Source organism: Prionailurus viverrinus, unplaced genomic scaffold, assembly GCF_022837055.1.
Source record: "Prionailurus viverrinus isolate Anna unplaced genomic scaffold, UM_Priviv_1.0 scaffold_39, whole genome shotgun sequence".
Lineage (NCBI taxonomy): Eukaryota > Metazoa > Chordata > Mammalia > Carnivora > Felidae > Prionailurus > Prionailurus viverrinus.
In genome coordinates this window covers 852,158-872,036 of record NW_025927607.1, presented here as the reverse complement: position 1 = coordinate 872,036, position 19,879 = coordinate 852,158, and the positions used below count along the sequence as shown (strand labels likewise).

The 19,879-nt window shown below is 46.7% G+C and overlaps 1 protein-coding gene across 1 annotated transcript in view; it reads left to right on the top strand.

Annotated features, from left to right (window-relative positions):
* Window positions 1-19,879, top strand: part of IQCA1 (IQ motif containing with AAA domain 1) — a 155,263-nt gene that overhangs the window by 7,788 nt on the left and 127,596 nt on the right. Inside the window, exons 2-5 of the mRNA XM_047846555.1 lie at window positions 1,351-1,675; window positions 4,777-4,896; window positions 8,060-8,251; window positions 11,285-11,356. Of these exons, the coding sequence (XP_047702511.1) occupies window positions 1,351-1,675; window positions 4,777-4,896; window positions 8,060-8,251; window positions 11,285-11,356 (709 nt within the window). The remainder of the gene's footprint in view (window positions 1-1,350; window positions 1,676-4,776; window positions 4,897-8,059; window positions 8,252-11,284; window positions 11,357-19,879) is intronic.

Below are 19,879 nucleotides of genomic sequence, written 5' to 3'. Positions count from 1 at the left end.
GGTCCGTGAGTTCGAGCCCCGCGTCAGGCTCTGGGCTGATGCTCAGAGCCTGGAGCCTGCTTCCGATTCTGTGTCTCCCTCTCTCTCTGTCCCTCCCCCATTCATGCTCTGTCTCTCTCTGTCTCAAAAATCAATAAACGTTACAAAAAAATTTTTTTGAAAAAAAAAAAAGGGGGAGGTCCAGTTTGTCACCCACCCCCTTGGCAAGAGTTAAGAGTGTACTTTCTGGCAGTGGTGGTTCTGTTTTTGGTCAAGGTAGAGGTGGCGGTGCCGTGTTGAATCGTGGTCCGGAGCTCAGACTCACGCACACTGGGCTCAGACACCCACCTCCCTCTCAGGAGCAGGCCACCTCCCCCTCCCACCGCACAGAGAGGCACAGGAGCCCTGCTCAGGGAGCGTCCTCTGCAAGCATCACACATAACACAGGTCACGGCCCGTGGTCACTTCCGGCACCTGATGTTGACAGTTCTCAGAGGACAGGGCTGATGCAAGGAGGAGCAGAGAGTGGGGCCAGAGCAGAAGACCCAGAGGGCGTGCCTGGGAATGACCTTGGGAAGGTCGATGGGGGACTCCCAGGTAAACAAGGTGGACCGAATGAGCATTTCGATCTCCCGCTCTTCCTGAATCACCTCCAAAATGGCAATAGAGGACTTCAAAGGCCATACACGCATGAGGGCCGAGGGAACATGCGAGCATTTGACAGGAGATATCACAAAAACTCAGAAGGAGGGACAACAGATGAGACAAGAGGGAAGAGGCAGGCGAGGGAACGCCGAGAACTCGGTACATGCGGGCCAGCAGGGGGGCGGCGAGGGAAAGCCCACCTTCCGGCAGAGCCCTGGGAAGAGAGAGCGCAGGGCCTGGTCCTTCTGAGTGCTGTTTGTTCATTCTTGATGATGATTTACAAGAGTTTCTCTGGGGTGTAATTGTTCATTCATAGCATCTGCTCACGTTCAACTTTATAAGATAGTGTGGAATGACTTTCCAATGTCATTGTTCCAGTTTATATCCCACCAGCTGTGTATCTGGACAGATCAGTTGAATATTCTAGTTATCAACTTCTTCGTCTATTAAGTGAGTATAATGATGCAGGTTTTATGGGCCTAGTGAGGAATCGCTGTGTATCATTTAGGTGAAAAGTCTTTTAATCTACGTATTTGATGATACTAGCAGTGGTCACATCCAAAAATCACATGCACCTCAAAATGAGACACAAATGGTCTAAAGGGCCTCGTAATTACATGCCGTGTTCTTAGCTCTCATTCGATGCCGCGTTACTGTTTGTTATATCAGATGCCCATTTCGTATGGCTTATGAAGGAATTTTTGCTTATTCTCTGTCTTCCCTCAGAATGTATAATAAGATGTGGCATCAGACCCAAGAAGCCCTCAATTCTCTACTTGATAAAGAGTCTGAGACTGTGATGGAATCACAAAGAAATCAAGGTTTCATCTTCCAAATGTTAGCCACCTTCTACATAAAATACGTGCAGATCTTTAGAAACCTGGAGAATGTCTACGACCAGATTGTCCACCCACAGAAGCGACTGCTGATCCGGAAAATACTGGACGGGGTGATGGGTCGCATCCTGGAACTGAAGAATGACATGGTTGAATTGGAATTAACCGAGTTTCATTATTTCGATGATATCCTACAGGACCTAAAGTTGGCTCCTGTAAGTACTCGGCCTCTTTTCTCATCAGTGCCTTGTTTTAAATCGGATATGTAGGTCCGTAACCAATACTCTAGGCTTCCTAGGCACATTTGCTGGTTGTTGTGTGAAAAGGTGAAGCTTTGCCCTTCGGTTGGGCCGTACTGACATGGACAAGGATTGGGTTCCTGTAGTTGTGGGCACAGACAAATCTTTTCACAGTCCTTGGGTCCAGTGTTGGGTCTTACTTGGTCACCATGATGTCTGCCCAGGTCTGTTGGATGGAGGAGGCCAGCCCTTTTGCAAATATCCTGTGGCACAAACCCTCCCAATTTCCAGTAGCAGTGCCCCTACTTTTGTTGCCCAAGGAGATCTACTTCTGGCCTTTGTTTACCCCCATTTTCTTCAGGCTGATTGGCCGCTGGTTCCTTATTACCAGGTGGATGTGTCTCCTCCTCTCCTTTGGGTCTTTGGTGACTTGGGGATTTATGGCGATAGGCCTCTGAGGCTCAGACAAGGAAGAAGGGCCTCCTCTCTCTCTCTCTGATGCCCTGGAGCTGAGGACCTTCTGTCTCCCCGCCACCGCCCTTCCGACCCCCACTGCCAGACGCCCAGAGTCTCTTCTGACGCTCTGTCTGGCCGAGTCTGCCAGAGGCCAGTGGACAGCTCCTTGCAGTGTCACGGTCCTGTGAGCTCAGTCTTCATTTCGAAAGGAACATTTCCCTAAAACAAAATTAAAAGGAGACAGTGTTCAATTTTCCACCTGGCGTGTAATGCTCCTTCCTTTTGAAAACATGCGAGATTCTATAAAGGTTATGTTTCTTTCCGGAATAGGTTTTTCTAGCATTGTTATTGCACTTTGTTAGAAAGGACTCTAAAGGGTAACTAAAATGATGGAAAGTGTTGAAGGTCACTCCAAAACTTTCATGCTTGTCGCGTTCACTTACAAGAGCATGGCTTAAAGCCCTGGATTTTTTCGGTCAGGTGTACTTTACTCCACCCGTGTGAAAATATCAAGAACCCCTGAGGATAAGCGTGAAATCAACAGCCATTAAATCATATCCCTAAATCGAATTAGTGAAGTAGTATTAAATGTATTAATTTAATCCCGAGAACATTAAATAACCTGCTCAAAGTTGAAGAGTAAGACATCTATGAAATCTGTGTGGCCACCTCCTTCAGATTTTCCCCTACTTTTCCTCCTGCTTCAGTCGTCACCCCTCTGGTTGAGCTGGTTCATCTTTTCAAAGCTCATGAGCACTAAAAGGGGCGATGAACGAGTGACATTGTCCAGGAAGCCTTCCTGGTAGGAGACTGTCAACTGTGTGGTCCAGCACTTCTGGGGTGGGCACACTGAGCCACGTGACGACACTGGGGTCCAGGCGGGACCAGCAGCGGCACGGACCCCGGGGAGTGCTGCCGGGCCAGGGACACGCACACGTACCAGCTCTGGGAAGTCCCGTGGGGCTCAGCCCTGCAGTTCCCAGTGGAAGCCTTACCAACCAGCACCCCTGAGTCTGGGCCCCTGTGGCCGCCACCCACATGGCACATGGCTCCGCTATTCCATCGGGCCAGCACCCAGCTATCTGTGTGCAGTGTGACCCACAGCCCGGCCACAGCTGATCAGACCAGGGATGGGTGCTGGTGGCTGCCCCAGGCGATCCTTCCCCGAGAGATTCTGAAACTGAGACCGAGAGACTGGTTTCTGTCTTCGAGTCAGAACTGTGCTGCCCCAAATTCGTGAGTTCATCAGATGCTCAGAAGAATGGAGAAAGCCGCTCTCCAGAGAACACGAGAGAGGTCCCTTAGAGAATGGGAAACCCCAAAGCATCTGGGTTGGACATAAAGTGTTTTGCGGATGGAGGTCTAGCTGCAAACCCAAGCAACTGTCTTCGGCTTCCCTCCTCTTTCGTCCTCTGCTGCTCCGTTTCCTCACCCTCAGACTCTTCGTTCTTGGACCACACGGAGCCGTGTCAATAACACGTTGTCGTCACCGTTGGAAAAGCACAACACTTTAACACACCTACTAATAAACACAATCTCCACATTAAATAAAAGCGTAATCACTCTCTTCTGACTTTCCTCCATCCCCCAGGCCACACTCACTCACTGGATCCTGGAAACCCACTTTCAGTTCACCCCAAAATTCCATCCGTCTAAGAAAAGTTTGGCTGTCAAAAGCAGTTGCCATCTGGTATTGGTATAATCTCACCAAGTCCTAAAAAAGGACACCCCTTTCTGTTACAATGCTTCTTTAAGGGAAGGCCTGTTCAGAATTCCCTGGATAGGAGAGAGGGTGTGGAGAGTCATGCCAGAATAGGGAAAAGGGGAACTGACCCCGAGGACCGAACCCTTAGCTTTGCCCAGCTGACTGGTCTACCAGAGGGCAGCCAGGAGGGTCTGAAAGAGTGTCTAGCACAGTGTTCCTCATGGAGGGTGGCCAAGGGCCACCCCACACCCCCAGATAGCACTTCTACCCTTCTGATGGTTGAACTTGGGCTCGTAAATATTCGTGTGACCTCCAGCAACTGAACTAGTTGGTAATATGCACAAGTGAAAAACAGAAGTTTATATTTATTGCATAAAAAACAAGTGTCCTAATAAAGCAAATGAACTTTGCCAATAACTTTTGTAATTTGGGGTCGTTTAGGTAAAAGTCCAACCAAAGTATTAGGGGAAAAAAAACCTGTAATCATTTACAGGCAAATAGTTAACGATGCTGATGATAAATCATTAGGTTTATTTCAAAGATCTCTCCGTCGCAATACTTTGCTCTCTTAATTTGCATTATTGTTTGAGGTAGGCTGAGATGATATTCTATTTCCTTAAAGAAATTCATGAAGTTATCATGAGTTAATTGTTAAATAATTGATGTGAGTTCTTACGTTTTACATAATGATTAAAATAAGGGCCACGGCGATGATTTTTCCTTATGACTTTATTTGTGTTTCCTTAGCAGTAATGAATTGTTTTTATGCCACTGGTGTCGTCACCTCTTGAATAAGGATGGGAGGCAAAATGCATCTCTTTGATATACGGTCCTTACTGTATGTTTTAGATGGGTTTGAACTGTGTCCTTAAGTTGTGACAAATGTGCCCTTTTGCTTATTTTTTCTCTTCTCCAGCAACAATTAGATATTCCCATCCCCAAGTATTTTTTGAAGGAGAAGTTGGAAGTAATCAAAGGAAGAGAGAAAATCCTGGCTCAGATATTAGCTGACACTGGATTAGATATGGCTGAAAAGGTTTGTAAACCATTTTAACCACCATCACTCCATAATCTATAAAACCTCCTTTCCCCGTGGCTCCTGACTGTGCGAGAGACAGATTGTCTCCAGGGCGAGGAAAGCAGCACCCGTCCCCCGTGCTGTTCGGTATGTAAGAAGTTGCTTACCTTCAGGATGTGTCTTTGACGATTCATAACCATTATTTTCAAGAACTTGGAAACAGAGATCGGAACATAATGCTTTGTTGGGGGTGTCAGTGTCTCTGAGATTAGGCAGATCATTGACTCTGTAATTCTTCGACTCAGGTTCACCTAACCTAAAGTCAGAAGCTGAGTGTTTCACGGGAAATAATTGCTAAGATAACCTACCGGGCAGTCTTTTCATTTCAGACTTTTCCACACGGCACTGCCATATCCGCCTTCTGGCCAGTCACACATTTCGGTGACCCTCGCCGCCTCCCGAATCAGTGCCTCGTGCCCCTGGCTGGTCACGGCCCAGGCAGGGAGGCGGCAGTTGTGTGTCCAAACTGGGACAATTCAGGGTGAAAGGGGCGCTCTCGGTAACTACGCGAGGGGAGACCAGCACGTGCGGGCTTCCCGCAGATAGGCCCCATTGGGTGTTGGGTCATGGCACCGTGGAAAATTCCGAGCACAGCCAGAATGGCAGCAGGGAGAGAGAAGGATGCGGCCTGTCTGCCTGCCTGGAGAAGCAGGTGGGCAACACGCACCGTCTGAGGCGTCTCTGTGCTCTCTGGCGTTCGTGGCCGTGCTTCAAGCTGCAGGGAGGGCTCGCTCTTCCCCCTACACCTCAGCCTGTCGAAACGGTGCTCGTTCAGCAGAGCCCAGCCTGATGCAGCAACCCTCCGGCACCTGTCCTGACCCCGCTAACTCAAGGCTGTCCCTCCTTCCTCCACCTCGCCCTTAGATGCCCGGCCCTTCCTCTGCACTGCACGCTCCCGGAGGCCGGTCCCAGGGCCGTTTAGAGTGGGGGCCATCGAGCCGTCCTTGCACCTGTCCCTGCCTTCAGCCCGTGCGTCATTCAGAGGGAAGCCCTCAGCACCATCTGGCGCCCCCCAGAGGAATCCCCAGGCCCAGAGCACTGACGAGCAGTGCAGACTTCACTGAGGGCTTTTTACAGGGGACACGAGAAGGGAGGTGACATCACAGACGCTACAGTAGAGCCCTAAAGATCCCTCTGCTCCTTGTCCTGCTTACCCTCTCTGCTGTCCCTCTTCACTTGTGCGGGGTCGACGGCAGGGAACTTTCTTTCCCAGCGGCCAGCCCCAGCTGGCCCACTGGATCTGCTACGTAGACCCGGCCATCTCTGTCCCAGCCCCTGCTTCGGATGGGCTGAACGTCCGCGAAACACCGGGCTCCGGGCAGCAGCACGCGACATCTGTGTGACTTTCCCTTGGCCTTCGGTGCCTCACGAGACCCCATTTCCACCTTAAGCTGCCTCTTTCCTAAAGATATACGTACATGCGATATAGATCCCAAGAAGAATTCTGGGAGACAGATGTCACCGTCCTGTCCTCCATTTCTCATGCTTCGTATTTAGTCTCGGGCCCTCCACAAATGTTCAGAATCTTTGTCGTCCTGCATAGACCACGCCAACCCTCAGAAGCATTCAGTAAGGGCTGCAACGATTTTCAGAGTGATGATGTCTGAAGGAAATAAGTACAATAATAAGTCATGTTTGCAGGACACCTGCTCTCTGCTCCAGTGATTGAACAGGCCTCATCCAATTCGGTACCAAAATGGCATTTGTTCTACTCTGGCGTGCCAAGTGCGTTATTGAAAACGTGTGCTCCCTGCACATCTGAGATGATGAGGTGTCACTGAAAACAGAACTTGGAGGGACTGGTATGTGAAAGAGCTTCCTCAGGGGGAGCCAAGGCTGAGGCACAGTGGGGGCTTGGTCAGGAAGATGGCCAGTCGTGGCTCAAATTGGCTCCACCCGTACTAACTGCGGGAGCTCGTGTGAATTATTTTTCTTCTATCGGGCTCCGTCTTCTTAACTCTTGAGCGGTCACAGCAATACCTGTCTTGGAGGTTGCTTTGTGAACTTGCTGAGGATATCTAAGAGAAGCATCTGGCCTCTCCGGGGTCTCAGTGAACGCCCCTCCCCACCCCTTGCTCCTTCCTGGGCACCGCGGCCCCCGACACACACAGTCATTACGCAGAGAAGAGGCCATCGCGGGAAACAGTGGCCCCGGGGATGAATTGGAGCCCACACTTGGGACCTCAGCGTCTGGCACCGTGTCCTGATAAGGTGGCCACGCTGCCCTCTGAGACCTGAGCAAGGGCCCAGCCCACGACCGGGTGTTTCTCAGATTCAAAAGGCCTCTCCCTTCTGCTTCTGTCCCTGCATGAGGCTCCACCCAAGCCCGGCCACGTGCCCAGCTTCTCCCTCGCCCCAAGGACAGCAGAGAGCCTCACCCCTGCATCCACTCAGAGCTGATACGGGGCTCTGGACGCCCCAGCAGCCTTGCCCTGGACCCTCCTCAGGAAATGGCTCAGCCCCTCACCCGGCTGTGCCTCCACAACCCCCACCTGACGTCTCCAAAGGCAGCATTTTCCTGCACGAGCTCTGATTTTTCTCCAGACATAATCTTCCCGTCTCATTTGGATGTTCTGAAATGCAAACACGTAGGTACTAGAAGACATTTCATATATAAAATGAATACTCCTGAAATGATTTTAGCCTTACTCGTATTCACTACATCATCCCGTAATTGATTTTGAAGCCAGCATTTTCCTGCCTATGTATTTTACATTTCAAGGTCTCGTATTAAAGATGTGTTTTTAATTTATATGTTTCCACTATTAAGTTAATCAAACACTGATAGCGATTTTGAGTTTTATTGAATCCATTTTATTGGCATTCCTGGTATAATTTTCTGCCAACCTAAAATATTGTGGAACTCATTAGGATTTTGTTCAGAATGGTAGAGGAAAGCTTACGGGATCCTTAAATATGGGACCAGAGCACCAGCGTGGCATGTTATCAAAATCCACATAATTAAAGAGTAAGATGATAGAACGAGACAACTCTCAGACTCTTTATCGACAGTTTGGGAACTTTCAGCAAAGTTGTGTTCGAAGTCAGCTTGTGAGGCTCCCAGGATCAACTGATGTAGTAAACATGTTTAAACACTGATTTACCTTGAATGTTTTTGCAGAAATACTCTGTGAAGAGTATCCCCCTAGAAGAGGCCATGAAATTAATCCAGATCGCTGAGAGGGCACGGCAGGGTCGTCTAAGAGCCATGTTCATGAAGCAGATCTTTCTTCAAGAATACAGAGCAAAACAAGCCAAGTTACTTAGCGAGAAAGTAGCGGATCTGGAGGCCGCAGCGCTGCAGATTCAGAAGGTGCGGGCAGGGTGCTGGTGGAGCGGGGGCAGGTGCCTTGACACAGCTAGAAATGCACACCAGGGTCAGGGTGAGCTCTGGAACCCAAAACTCCAAAATTCTGCCTTTAAGAGAACTGGATTTTAAATGCTGGGAAGATTTATTATCTTACCCTGGGGACAACCGTTAAGTAAGCTTGGTCATGTGTTGTTTTATTTTATTTTTAATTGTATTATAAATAGGTGTAACATGCAGGGCATTTTATTCAAATATTTTCAAAGATCGTTGATAATCGTTGGAAAGAGTGTTGCGAAACATTCAGTGAGGATGTCAATCCCTAATGAATTTTTAAAAGCGCGTTCAGGGGCGCCTGGGTGGCTCGGTCGGTTAAGCGTCCGACTTCAGCTCAGGTCACGATCTCGCAGTCTGTGAGTTCAAGCCCCGCGTTGGGCTCTGGGCTGATGGCTCAGAGCCTGGAGCCTGCTTCCCATTCTGTGTCCCTCTCTCTCTGCCCTTCCCCCGTTCATGCTCTGTCTCTCTCTGTCTCAAAAATAAACAAACGTTAAAAAAAATAATAAATTTAAAAAAATAAAAAATAAAAGCGCGTTCACACACAGACGTAATCATAGAAGGGGAGCAAAGGTCAACCCCTCTGGCCGGTGACCAGGACATCCTCGTTCCTTTAAATGTTTATTTATTTGTTGTGAGAGAGAGAGGGAGAGCAGGGGAGGGGCAGAGAGAGGGGGAGAGAATCCCAAGCAGGCTCTGTGCTGTGAACGCAGAGCCCGATGCAGGACTCAATCCCATGAACCGTGAGACCATGACCTGAGCTGAAATCAAGAGTCAGACGCTTAACTGACTGAGCCACCCAGGCACCCCAATGTTCCTTTCTGAAGCAGGCCTGAGGTCCCCCCGCTTTGTTGGATGAGCACCGGGGGTCTGCTCCACACCTTTTTCCAAATGGAGGCCAAGGCTGCTTACGGTAAATTCAGGAGATGGAAACATGAGGCAAATTGGAACCAGATAAGAGAGAAAGGGAGCATGAGGACACAGGCCCCAGCTGGAGGGTCAGGACCCCCTCCCTCTGGGTTCTTGATGGGGGCGGGCAGAAGGGTGCAGGGGGACCGCTAACAGACCGTGTTCTTTATGTTCCTGTGATGAAGTTCTAGACAAGCATCTGAGTTCAGAGCTTGAGTCGTATCAATCTTGGACGTGACCATGTTATATCTCCCCCCATTGCGGTGGAAATTTTTCTTTTGAAACTATGAAGTGCCACCCTTAGATCTAGCCCCACACTCCTGCAACCTGGAAGTTTCTCTTGAAGAAACCTGGGTAGGGGACTCTCACTAATGAGAATTAGAAGCCACTTCTCCTCTCCCTCCCCCGGCTTTATTGCGATGCATTTGACATAAAACATTGTGTACGTTTAAGATGTATGATGTCGTGATGTGATATACGTATATATTGCAAAGTGATTCTCGCTGTAAGGGTAATTAAAACATCCATCACGTCACATAATTACCAGTTTTCGATAGTGAGCACCCTTCAGATCAACTCTTTTAAGCAGCTTTCAAGAACACAGCACAGTGTTGTTGAAGGAGGCGAACTCATTCATCTGACAACTGGAAGTTGGTGCCTTCTGGCCACTTTCCCCCATTTTCTTCAACTCCCAGCCCCTAGCGATCCCAAAACTACTCAGATACCCCAACTTCTAGACATCTATTTCTACAGGGTCAGTGTTTTTATTTATTTTTTTTTAAATAATTTTCAACGTTTTTATTTATTTTTGGGACAGAGAGAGAGCATGAATGGGGGAGGGGCAGAGAGAGAGGGAGACACAGAATCGGAAACAGGCTCCAGGCTCCGAGCCATCAGCCCAGAGCCTGACGCGGGGCTCGAACTCACGGACCGCGAGATCGTGACCTGGCTGAAGTCGGACGCTTAACCGACTGCGCCACCGAGGCGCCCCAGTGTTTTTAGATTCCACATGCAAGTGAGATCATAATAGTGGTTGTCCTTCTCTGTGTGGCCTTCTTTCGCTTAGCATGCTGCCCTCAAAATTCATGCATGTTGACACAAATATCAGGATTTCCTTTTTTTTTTAATTTTTTATATGTTTATTTATCTTGAGAGAGAGAGAGTGAGAGGAGGGGTGGGGCAGAGAGAGGGGGAGACACAGAATCCGAAGCAGGCTCCAGGCTCCAAGCTGTCAGCACAGAGCCCGACGTGGGGCTCGAACTCACGGACCTTGAGACCATGACCTGAGCCAAAGTCGGATGCTCAACCGACTGAGCCACTCAGGTGCTCAGATTTCCTTCTTCTTCTTTTTTTTTTTAGCTGGATAATATTCCGTTGTGTGTATATAGTATATACCACCTTTTTTATCCATTCACCCATCCACTGACAGGTGGTTTCCATCGTCGTATGAATTGTAAATAATGCTGCGACGAACATGCATTGAAATAATATGTACGTCTCTCTTCAAGTCCGTGACTTCGTTTCCTTCAGATATGTACCCAGACGTGGGATTGCTGGGGTGTAGGGTAGTTCTATTTTTAATTTTTTGAGGAACCCCCATACCGTGTCCCCAGTGGCTGCGCCGGTTCGCACGCCCACCGGCAGTGGGGGAGGTTCCTTTTCCCCTCACCCTCGCCAGCACCTGTTGTCGCTCGTCTTGTGGATGACGGCCGTTCTGGCAGCCGGGAGGATGTCTGGGCCAGCAGGTGGGCTGTGTGGTTGGCAGATCTGCTTCCAGGGCGTTGGGCGAGTGTGGATCCCGTCCAGCCCGTGGGTGAACAGGACGGCGCCCCGCCCCCTTTGTTCAGTAGGGTGGCTCTGGGTCCACAGTTGGGTGCTCAGGCAGCGAATAGGCCGTTTGTTCTTTCTTTAAATTTTTTGCCTGTGATCACAGAAGAAAAAATATTCCATCAACACACACACACGCACGGCCTTGACTGCATAGTCATTGTATCATTTGAAACGGGAGAAAGGGTAGGACAGGGTTTTTGTTTTTGTTTTAATGTATTAGACAAATAACCATTTATTTATTTTTAGGTCTGGCGAGGTTTCCATCAACATAAGAAAACCGAAAAACTGAGGCAGGAGGAGATGATATTCCTGGGTATGGTAAGTTCTCTTACAGGCAGGACGTGCATGTGGCTTTCTTGAGACTCGTGTCTTAGAGAGTTTTTGTGGGAAGAGAGGAAAGAAAAATAGGTAACCCGTGACTGAAGAGAATGGAACGGCCCGCACTGTGCGGGAGTGTGCCCGGGGGATCTGGACAGAGCAGTCACGTGTCCGTGTACACATCTCCCTTGGAATATGCAGAGCGTTCCGGGCGTGGGAATAAGCTCTGAATTGCTCACAAACCGCCATTCCTGCGTGACGTCTGCCCTGCCCTCCGTCAGTATTTGTGGTCAAGAGAATGGGTTTGCACTGAGCCAGCTGGCTTTTGGGGGCAGATCTCCATGGGGATGACTGAATCAGAGCTGAATGGGTGTGTATTAGTTATCTGTTGCCGCGTAACAATATGACCACAACCTAGCAGCTTAAACACACACTCATCAGCTCGGTTTCTGTGGGTCAGGAGTCTGGGCTTAGCTAAGTCTCCTGCTCAGGGTCTCACAAGGCTGCAGGCAGCTGTCATCTGAGGCCCACGTGGGTAAACCACTTCCAAGCTTGTGCGGTTGTGAGCAGGATGTAGTTCAGTGCCCCATATTTAATGCCGGGATAAAAACATTGATAGATACTGTGGCTGAGGCTTTGAAAATGCTAATCATGTACCAAGCTCGAGTGGGGCTAAAAGAAGAAAAGAAACACAGATAACCACAAATACCAATAAGCTTTACAAAAAAAAAAAAAAAAAAACCTATTAGATAGTATCCTGAGTGACTAAGTTAATAAATTAGAAAATACTGAACAGAGAAGGTGATCTAGGGAAGTACAAAGATCGAAACAGACCAAAGAGGTAAAAAAACAAACAAACTAACTAATCACTACAGCGAATGCCAAATGATTTTCCGCATCCCGGCTTTCACTTGGGGCCTGTGAGAAGCAGGTGCCAGGATGGAGTTGGATAGTCAGGGCATTTACCAGGAGGAAGGGAGAGAGGGAGGGCGGGGAGGCTGGGGGCGCCCCACAGGGAGGCTGGAATGACGGGGGAGGGGGGTGCGGCAGGAGAGGGGTGGAGAGGAAGAGCCAGCCCGGCAGTGCTCTCATGCCATGTTTTTTAAATCTCTGCTAAGAAAGGAAAAGAAAGCCGGTAATGGCGATGCCCGGACTGGGCGAGGACCCAGGGGCAGGTGCAGCCCGGGGACAATAACCAGGGTTTAAGTGCGCACCCACCCTTCTGAGGACAGTTGGTCTCCTTATAAACATTAAAGCACAAGGGAGACTGGGGGGCTCAGTCGGTTAAGCATCTGACTTTGGCTCAGGTCGTGATTAGCAATTCGTGAGTTCAAGCCCCGCGTCGGGCTCTGTGCTGACAGCTCAGCGCCTGGAGCCTGCTTCCTATTCTGTGTCTCCTCTCTCTCTGCCCCCTCCCCCACTCATGCTCTGTCTCTCTCTGTGTCTCTCTCAAAAAATAAATAAACATCAAACACATTTAAAAAAAAAAACCACCTAGGCCTGTTTGCTCAGTAATCCTGACCCTTGCAATCTCCATGCTAAAAAAAAAAAAAGAATGTGAGCAACATTTACGATATATAATTATTCGTATCAGAGCAGTTTTATACTCGGTAGACAGGTGCCCAGAAACAGTTCACACAGTTAAAACATGCCATTGTGTGGCTCTAGAAGTGTGTTTAGAGTTTCTGTGTAACGTGCCAAGTGTAAAATGTGAGCCCCGTGATCCTATTTTTAATGCTTTTGCTTATTCTTACACTTTTCTACAATAAACGTGTTTTTTATGTCTAAAAAATTACACATAAAGTACACGTTCAAAATGTTATCCCAGGAGAAAATGGTAGGAATCATGGTTTAGACAATTTGTAGCTTTCTTGTTAACTGAACCTTTAAATTTTTTTTTAATGTTTATTTATTTTTGAGAGAGACAGAGCATGAGCAGGGGAGGGGCAGAGAGAGAGGGAGACACAGAATCCAAAGCCGGCTCCAGGCTCTGAGCTGTCGGCACAGAGCCCGACGTGGGGCTCGAACTCACGAACCGTGAGCTCATGACCTGAGCTGAAGTCAGGCGCTTAACCGACTGAGCCACCCAGGTGCCCCGAAACTTTAAATAATACCGATTCACAATACATTTTCCCACGTCTGTGTACTTCTTACCAAATGTATATCTCGGTAGGACAAAAATCAGGATTTATGATTTTTCTTGCTTTCTATTTTTAACAATTAATATACTCAGAGAGGTTATGCATCCAACTTCAGCTCAGGTCGTGATCTCATAGATCGTGGGTTCAAGCCCCACATCGGGTTCTGTGCTGACAGCTCAGAGCCTGGAGCCTGCTTTGCATTCTGTGTCTCTGTCTGCCCCTCCCCCGCTTGCACTCTGTCTCTCTTTCAAAAAATAAACAAGCATTAAAAAATTTTAAATATATATATATATGAACTCAGAGAATAACGTGAGACGTAAAAAAATAACAAATGTTATTTATACTTTTGTAACCAGTGTAGGAAAGTGGGTCCCATTATATTACTCTTTCCTTTTTGTATTTAAGTTATATTTTCTAAGACGCATTTCACCTTCTCACTTTCAGAGAAATCAAGTGGGGACCAGTGTGTGGGTGATACAAGCAGTGAGGCACAATAGCTCTCGCAGTTCTGGGATCAACTATCGACGTGTTCCTTTCACCCATATTTCTATCAGGTCTTCTCATATAAAAATATTAGTTTCTTTTCTGGGACTTGAGGATTTAAACAAATTATGAGATCTTATCAGCGGTATTATTAAATATAGAAAAACTGTAACTGAGCCCCACATTCGGGCTACTACTATATAATTTTCATCCGTGTTATGATGGCACGTTCTAAGTAACCAACCACGGGGTAAATACACTTGATGTTGGAATATCTTGTATCTCCCTTCGGCCCCGTGTCCTGGACCAACCACTCCACCCTGCCACTATGACCCCTGTGCGCCACCTCCGTTATCAGCACAGAATTGAAAATACGAATTATTTTGCTTGTGGAAGGAATTCAGGCCCATCTTCCGGACACTTGGAAGGGCGTAGTCCGCCGGTGGAGGGGCCTGATGCCACTGCACGTGTTTATAAAGCCTAAATTGTGACATCCAGCCTTTATTGTCTTAAAAAATACGACCAGTCATACAGTATGTATGTATGATTTAAGAAATACCTCGATCTTCATCACCTATTTTCTTGATTTCCCTTTGATCTCTGAGTTTAAAAAAAAATGAGTCAACATTTCTCTTTGGTATCGAGACACCTGGGACCCCAGCCCATCTCTCGCTGTGCACCTGCTTGGGTGTGCTGAAAGAGCCACGTGGGTGAGCAGTCCCGGCCAGCCGTTGCTGATGTCTACGATTTAACACGTTCACTGGGTGGAATACTATTTAGCCATAAAAAGGAAGCCTGTCACATGCTATAGCATAGGCGAACTTTGAAGACATTGTGTGACGTGAAATACGCAGCCACGAAAAGATAAATACTGCCCGATTCCACTTGTATGAGGCACCCAGAGTCATCAGAAACAGAGACACAGAGAGCAGAATCGTGACTGCCAAAGGCTCGGGGGGGCGGGGGAGGGGGGCCGGCCGTCATTGCCCAGTGGGTGTGGGGTTGCAGTTTCGCAAAATCAAAAAGTTCTACAGATCTGTTTCACAGCAGTGTGAAGACGCGGAACACTGCTGAACTGTATCCCTAAAAAGTGCCTCTTATGAGTTTGTTTGTTTTTTTTTTTTAGCCACAATTAAAAAAACTGTTTTTCAATTCACTGGGACATTGCGGCGTATACTGAAATGATTCTATGAGAATCATGACTATTCGCTAGTGGTCAAAAAACACAAATCAAAAATTAAATGAGCTACTGCGTTTTCTTGAATCTGAGATGTCATCAATTATAAGACGCATCGTGATTTTTACATGCTCTTAAAGAGAGTACTGTCAGATAAAACAAAACACCACCTTGATTGTAATCCACATCCATCCCTAATTTCGGACACGTTAATTATGAAAACCATGCATCTTAGAATTAGTGACATATGGGACATCTGGGCGCCTCAGTCAGTTAAATGACCGACTCTTGGTTTCGGCTCAGGTCATGATCTCACAGTTTGTGAGATCGAGCCCCACATTGGGCTCTGTGTTGACAGCGTGGAGCCTGCTTGGGATTCTCTCTCTCCCCCTGCCCCCCTCAAAATAAATACGTAAACATTAAAAAAAAAAGAATTAGTGAAATAAGCTAAGTTGTTTCTATTTTATAAGCAAAAGAAAAAAATTTTTTTCAAGTTGTAATTATTGGCAAGGGTGGGAGGAGACGCCATGAGTTACATGGACTCTGCCTTTCTAAAAGACGATGAGCAAAGTGCACGATGGTTAAGATGTTTACATCCTGGGGCGCCTGGGTGGCGCAGTCGGTTAAGCGTCCGACTTCAGCCAGGTCACGATCTCGCGGTCTGTGAGTTCGAGCCCCGTGTCAGGCTCTGGGCTGATGGCTCAGAGCCTGGAGCCTGTTTCCGATTCTGTGTCTCCCTCTCTCTCTGCCCTTCCCCCGTTCATGCTCTGTCTCTCTCTGTCCCAAAAATAAATAAACGTTGAAAAAAAAATTAAAAAAAAAAAAGATGTTTACATCCTGTCCCCACAACGTTCTATCTCTGTCTTGAGGAAACCATCCGAAATAGAGATTTATGCCCATGGAAGTCTCCTCCAGTGTTCTTTTTGATAATGACAAATTGGGGATAAAGCCGGTTCAGAGTAAGGACGTAGTTAAATAACTTCTAGTGGACCCACATTAATGCAGTCATATGTCACCTTTGAGAACTATGTTTATGATTGGTTTTTGATGACATGAAAACGCTCAAAGTAAAAATTCAAGGTTTGGAATTACACATATAATTTGATATGATTTCAACTAAATATATACACACATCTATGCACTTGCAAAAGAAAGAAAAGATACCGTGTACAATAGCATTCATTTTTTTTAATGTGGGGACTTTGGAAGATTGTTTGTCTGTAATTGTATTTTTCAACATGCTTAGACTTTACTTCATTAACTGGGGAAAAGTACACATTTAAAATGAAAGCAAGTGGCCGTAGAATCATACCAATTTTTTTTCTCCTAAGATCTCCACATCATTTGGTGCATATGGATGGGGGGACAGACAAAGATATAAATCTGTTTCTCTCTCCCGCCCTGAAGAGGCAGACACATGTACGATATCATGATAAAAACAATGGTTCACTCCAACTTTGTACTTTCCAAACTTAACTAGCAGTCAAAACATTCAATCTAAGATCATCTAAGTTTGACATGAAATTTTACATTAGCAGTTTGGTTCAACAATTTCCTTTTAATTTAATTCAGCATGCATGTCCTGGATGTCTATTACGTGTAACACGTAGCCAGAAAGTCGGGAATAGCCTAGCACTCTTTTTCATCCGAGAATCTTAATTGCTTACACTGATAGCACACAAAGACAGAATTACGTGTTTATTACTGTATTTTTTCTGTTTTACTTTGGAGTTTATATCTGTTCATCTCAAATCAAAGAAGGCTGTGTTAATTTTTCAGCAGTTCAGGGTTTGGATAATATAAAGAGAGCAACTTGTCTGTTTTGCGTTAAACGTGACTTTCTCTGGTTTGCCTTTTTTTTTTTTCTTCCAAGTATGTCTCCTGCTGGTGGTGTGTATTCTATTGAAATTTTACACCATCGAGAAATGTATGGATTCAATTTTTAAGAGAATGGTATCTCCTGTCCTCTGGCTGATAACCATAAAAAGCCATTACCCCAAATCCAAGAAATGTTTTCAATTGAATATATTTTCCACTATATCACTAATGAAGATATTGTCCACTCATTTTAAACTTTCATTTTTCCATAACTTCATTTCGTTACATCACGCCAGTGAATAAGCCGTTGACTTATCTGATCAAAATAGTATTTGTACGTTTTGGGAAGCTTGGCCTATTTCCAGGTATTTAGTAACTAAAACCAGAATTAGAGCAACAGACATCATTATGCCTTCCTTTCCTGACCAAATGTTTCCTTTACCATTGTCACATAAATTATTTTTTTGATATTGCCATTTTAAATATTTATATTCTAAAATCTACAAAAGAAAATAAATAGCACTCTAAAAATTCATGTGCACTTACTTTAATTGGCAGAGCCAATGGGGTGAATCGACTGGAAGGAAAATTAATGAATGTAATATATTTCATTCTGTGGATCCCTTTGAAATAATTTGTCCTATGGTCGTGCCCATCGTATATTTTATGTTACCCTGGAGCTAGCGATGTTTTCATTATAATAACGCTGGGGGACAGTTATTAAAGAGGAAGAGCCGTCGCTTGGAAATGAGTCAACTAAGTCTTCAAAGCACCATAAAACCCTGCTCACCTTCAGATTCTAACATCAAACAAGCTGTATTATAAATTATCTGTTGGTCAATCTGGTCTTCCTCATTAGCAAATAACCCCAGGGCACCTGGCTGGCTCAGTCGGTTAAGCGTCTGACTCTTGGTTTTAGCTCTGGTCATGAACTCGCAGTTGGTGAGATCGAGCCCCACGCTGGGCTCTGGGCTGACAGTGCGGAGCCTGCTTGGGATTCTCTGTCTCCCTCTCTCTCTGCCCCTCCCCTGCTCGCTCTCTATGTCTCTCTCTCTCAAAATAAATAAATAAATGATAACAATAATAACAACCCAAAGTTGGAGCTTGGGCACCCAGTGAGCTCCTGAAACGCAGCCCCCTCAGAAGCCCCACTTGGGAAGACCATATGTACGTCAGGAGCCATCGGTGGTCATGGGCTCTTCCTTGGGAACTGCTCTCAGAGCCAAAAGGAGAGAAGGACCAAGAGGACGTGCTCTTTGTGGTCACGACTTTAGTTCCAACCAAAACCGACATCATCCAGCTTGGTCATATATATTATTCATTACAGTTCAAATGATGTTTGTTTCTGGAAATTTAATCTCAGGGAAAAAAAACAGATTTGTCATGATTCGTGGGGGTTTTGTGCAGTTTTAGTTTTATTTTACTTTTTGAAGGCAAAAGAACTGTTTCCTAAGCGTCCCTGGGGGAGGCAGCATCTTAGAAATGAGTGCATGTCTCCAGGCACCAGCTTTAAAGAGTCTACTCCGCCATGTTGATGAAGACAGGTTTCTGGGTGGCCCGCTTGTGCACCCAGTTCTACACGGGGGCCTGTGGGAGGTCTTTGGGTGGCATACCCTCCCTCCCTTGAGCCTCAGTTTCTTCTTCTGTAAGAGCAGGATGCTGCTACCTATTTTGCAGAGAGATTCCAGGCAAAGGGCCTGACCTACAGCTTGGGGTAGGATAGGCCTTCAAGGAGCAGTGGCCAACATGAATCATCTTGGAAAAGTATAGTACGTTGTCGCGATAACTGAATCATGAAGAAGTGTGATAACTGGTCTACGTAATGAAACACAGTATATTCCAAAATATACTGTTGCAGAAAATACCCATGCCACTAATTTCAAAATACACACTCTCCTGGCCTTTGTTATTTGCTACTCAGATTAATGAACTTGAAATTAGTCTGTTGAAAGTAGGATCTCAGAAAGTGATGGAGTTGGAGCAGCGCACGCGGTCTGACTCTGATCTGCAACCACCCCATGTAGCTGCGGGGGGAGAATTGTGACAGTCCCCTAAGGCAGCAAGCGCTGCCCCCACAAGCCACACGCACTGTGTGTGATGCACCAGAAAAAAGTTCGCAACCCAGGAAAAGCAGTGACCCTGGGTCAGGTGTATGCAAAAGGCTCTTAGGCTGGGCAGAGAGATCAGAGCTTGAGGGAGGGCACCATTTTCTGTTAAATGGGATTTACAGCCTACCTACTCAGAAACCTTCCGTTTGACATTAAGTTGTTACTGTTTTAATTCTGCTTTATTCTTGTTCCGCGTCCCCAGACCATCAGAAATTACATGACAAAAAGAATTCTCTTCCTTATCCTTCCTTTGTAGCCTGATCCCAGGATTTCTTTTTTTTTTTAATTTTTTTAACGTTTATTTATTTTTGAGAGAGAGGGGGACACAGCAGGAGCGAGGCAGAACAGAGAGAGAGGGGGACACAGAATCCGAAGCAGGCTCCAGGCTATGAGCTGTCAACACAGAGCCCCACGCGGGGCTTGAACTCACAAACCATGAGATCATGACCTGAGCCAAAGTCGGACACTTAACCAACTGAGCCGCCCAGGCGCCCCTGATCCCAGAATTTCTTAGCCTACATCCAAGGGCAGAACGTTCATCCTCAACCACCTTAGATTTGGGCTTGTTACACAGTCTGTTAATGTAGCAGGTAGAGTGGTGAAGGCCATGAATTCTGGAGCCCGCCCATCCGCGTTCAGATCTGGTTCTACCGTTTCCCAGCTGTGGGGACTTCCGGGAGTGACATGACTTCTGGGTGTCACGATTTCCACATAGGCGGGATGGAGATGGCCATGGCACCACACTTGTAGATTTCGTGTTAATTTCTAAGGAAACTGCTCTCTGGAAAGCATTTAA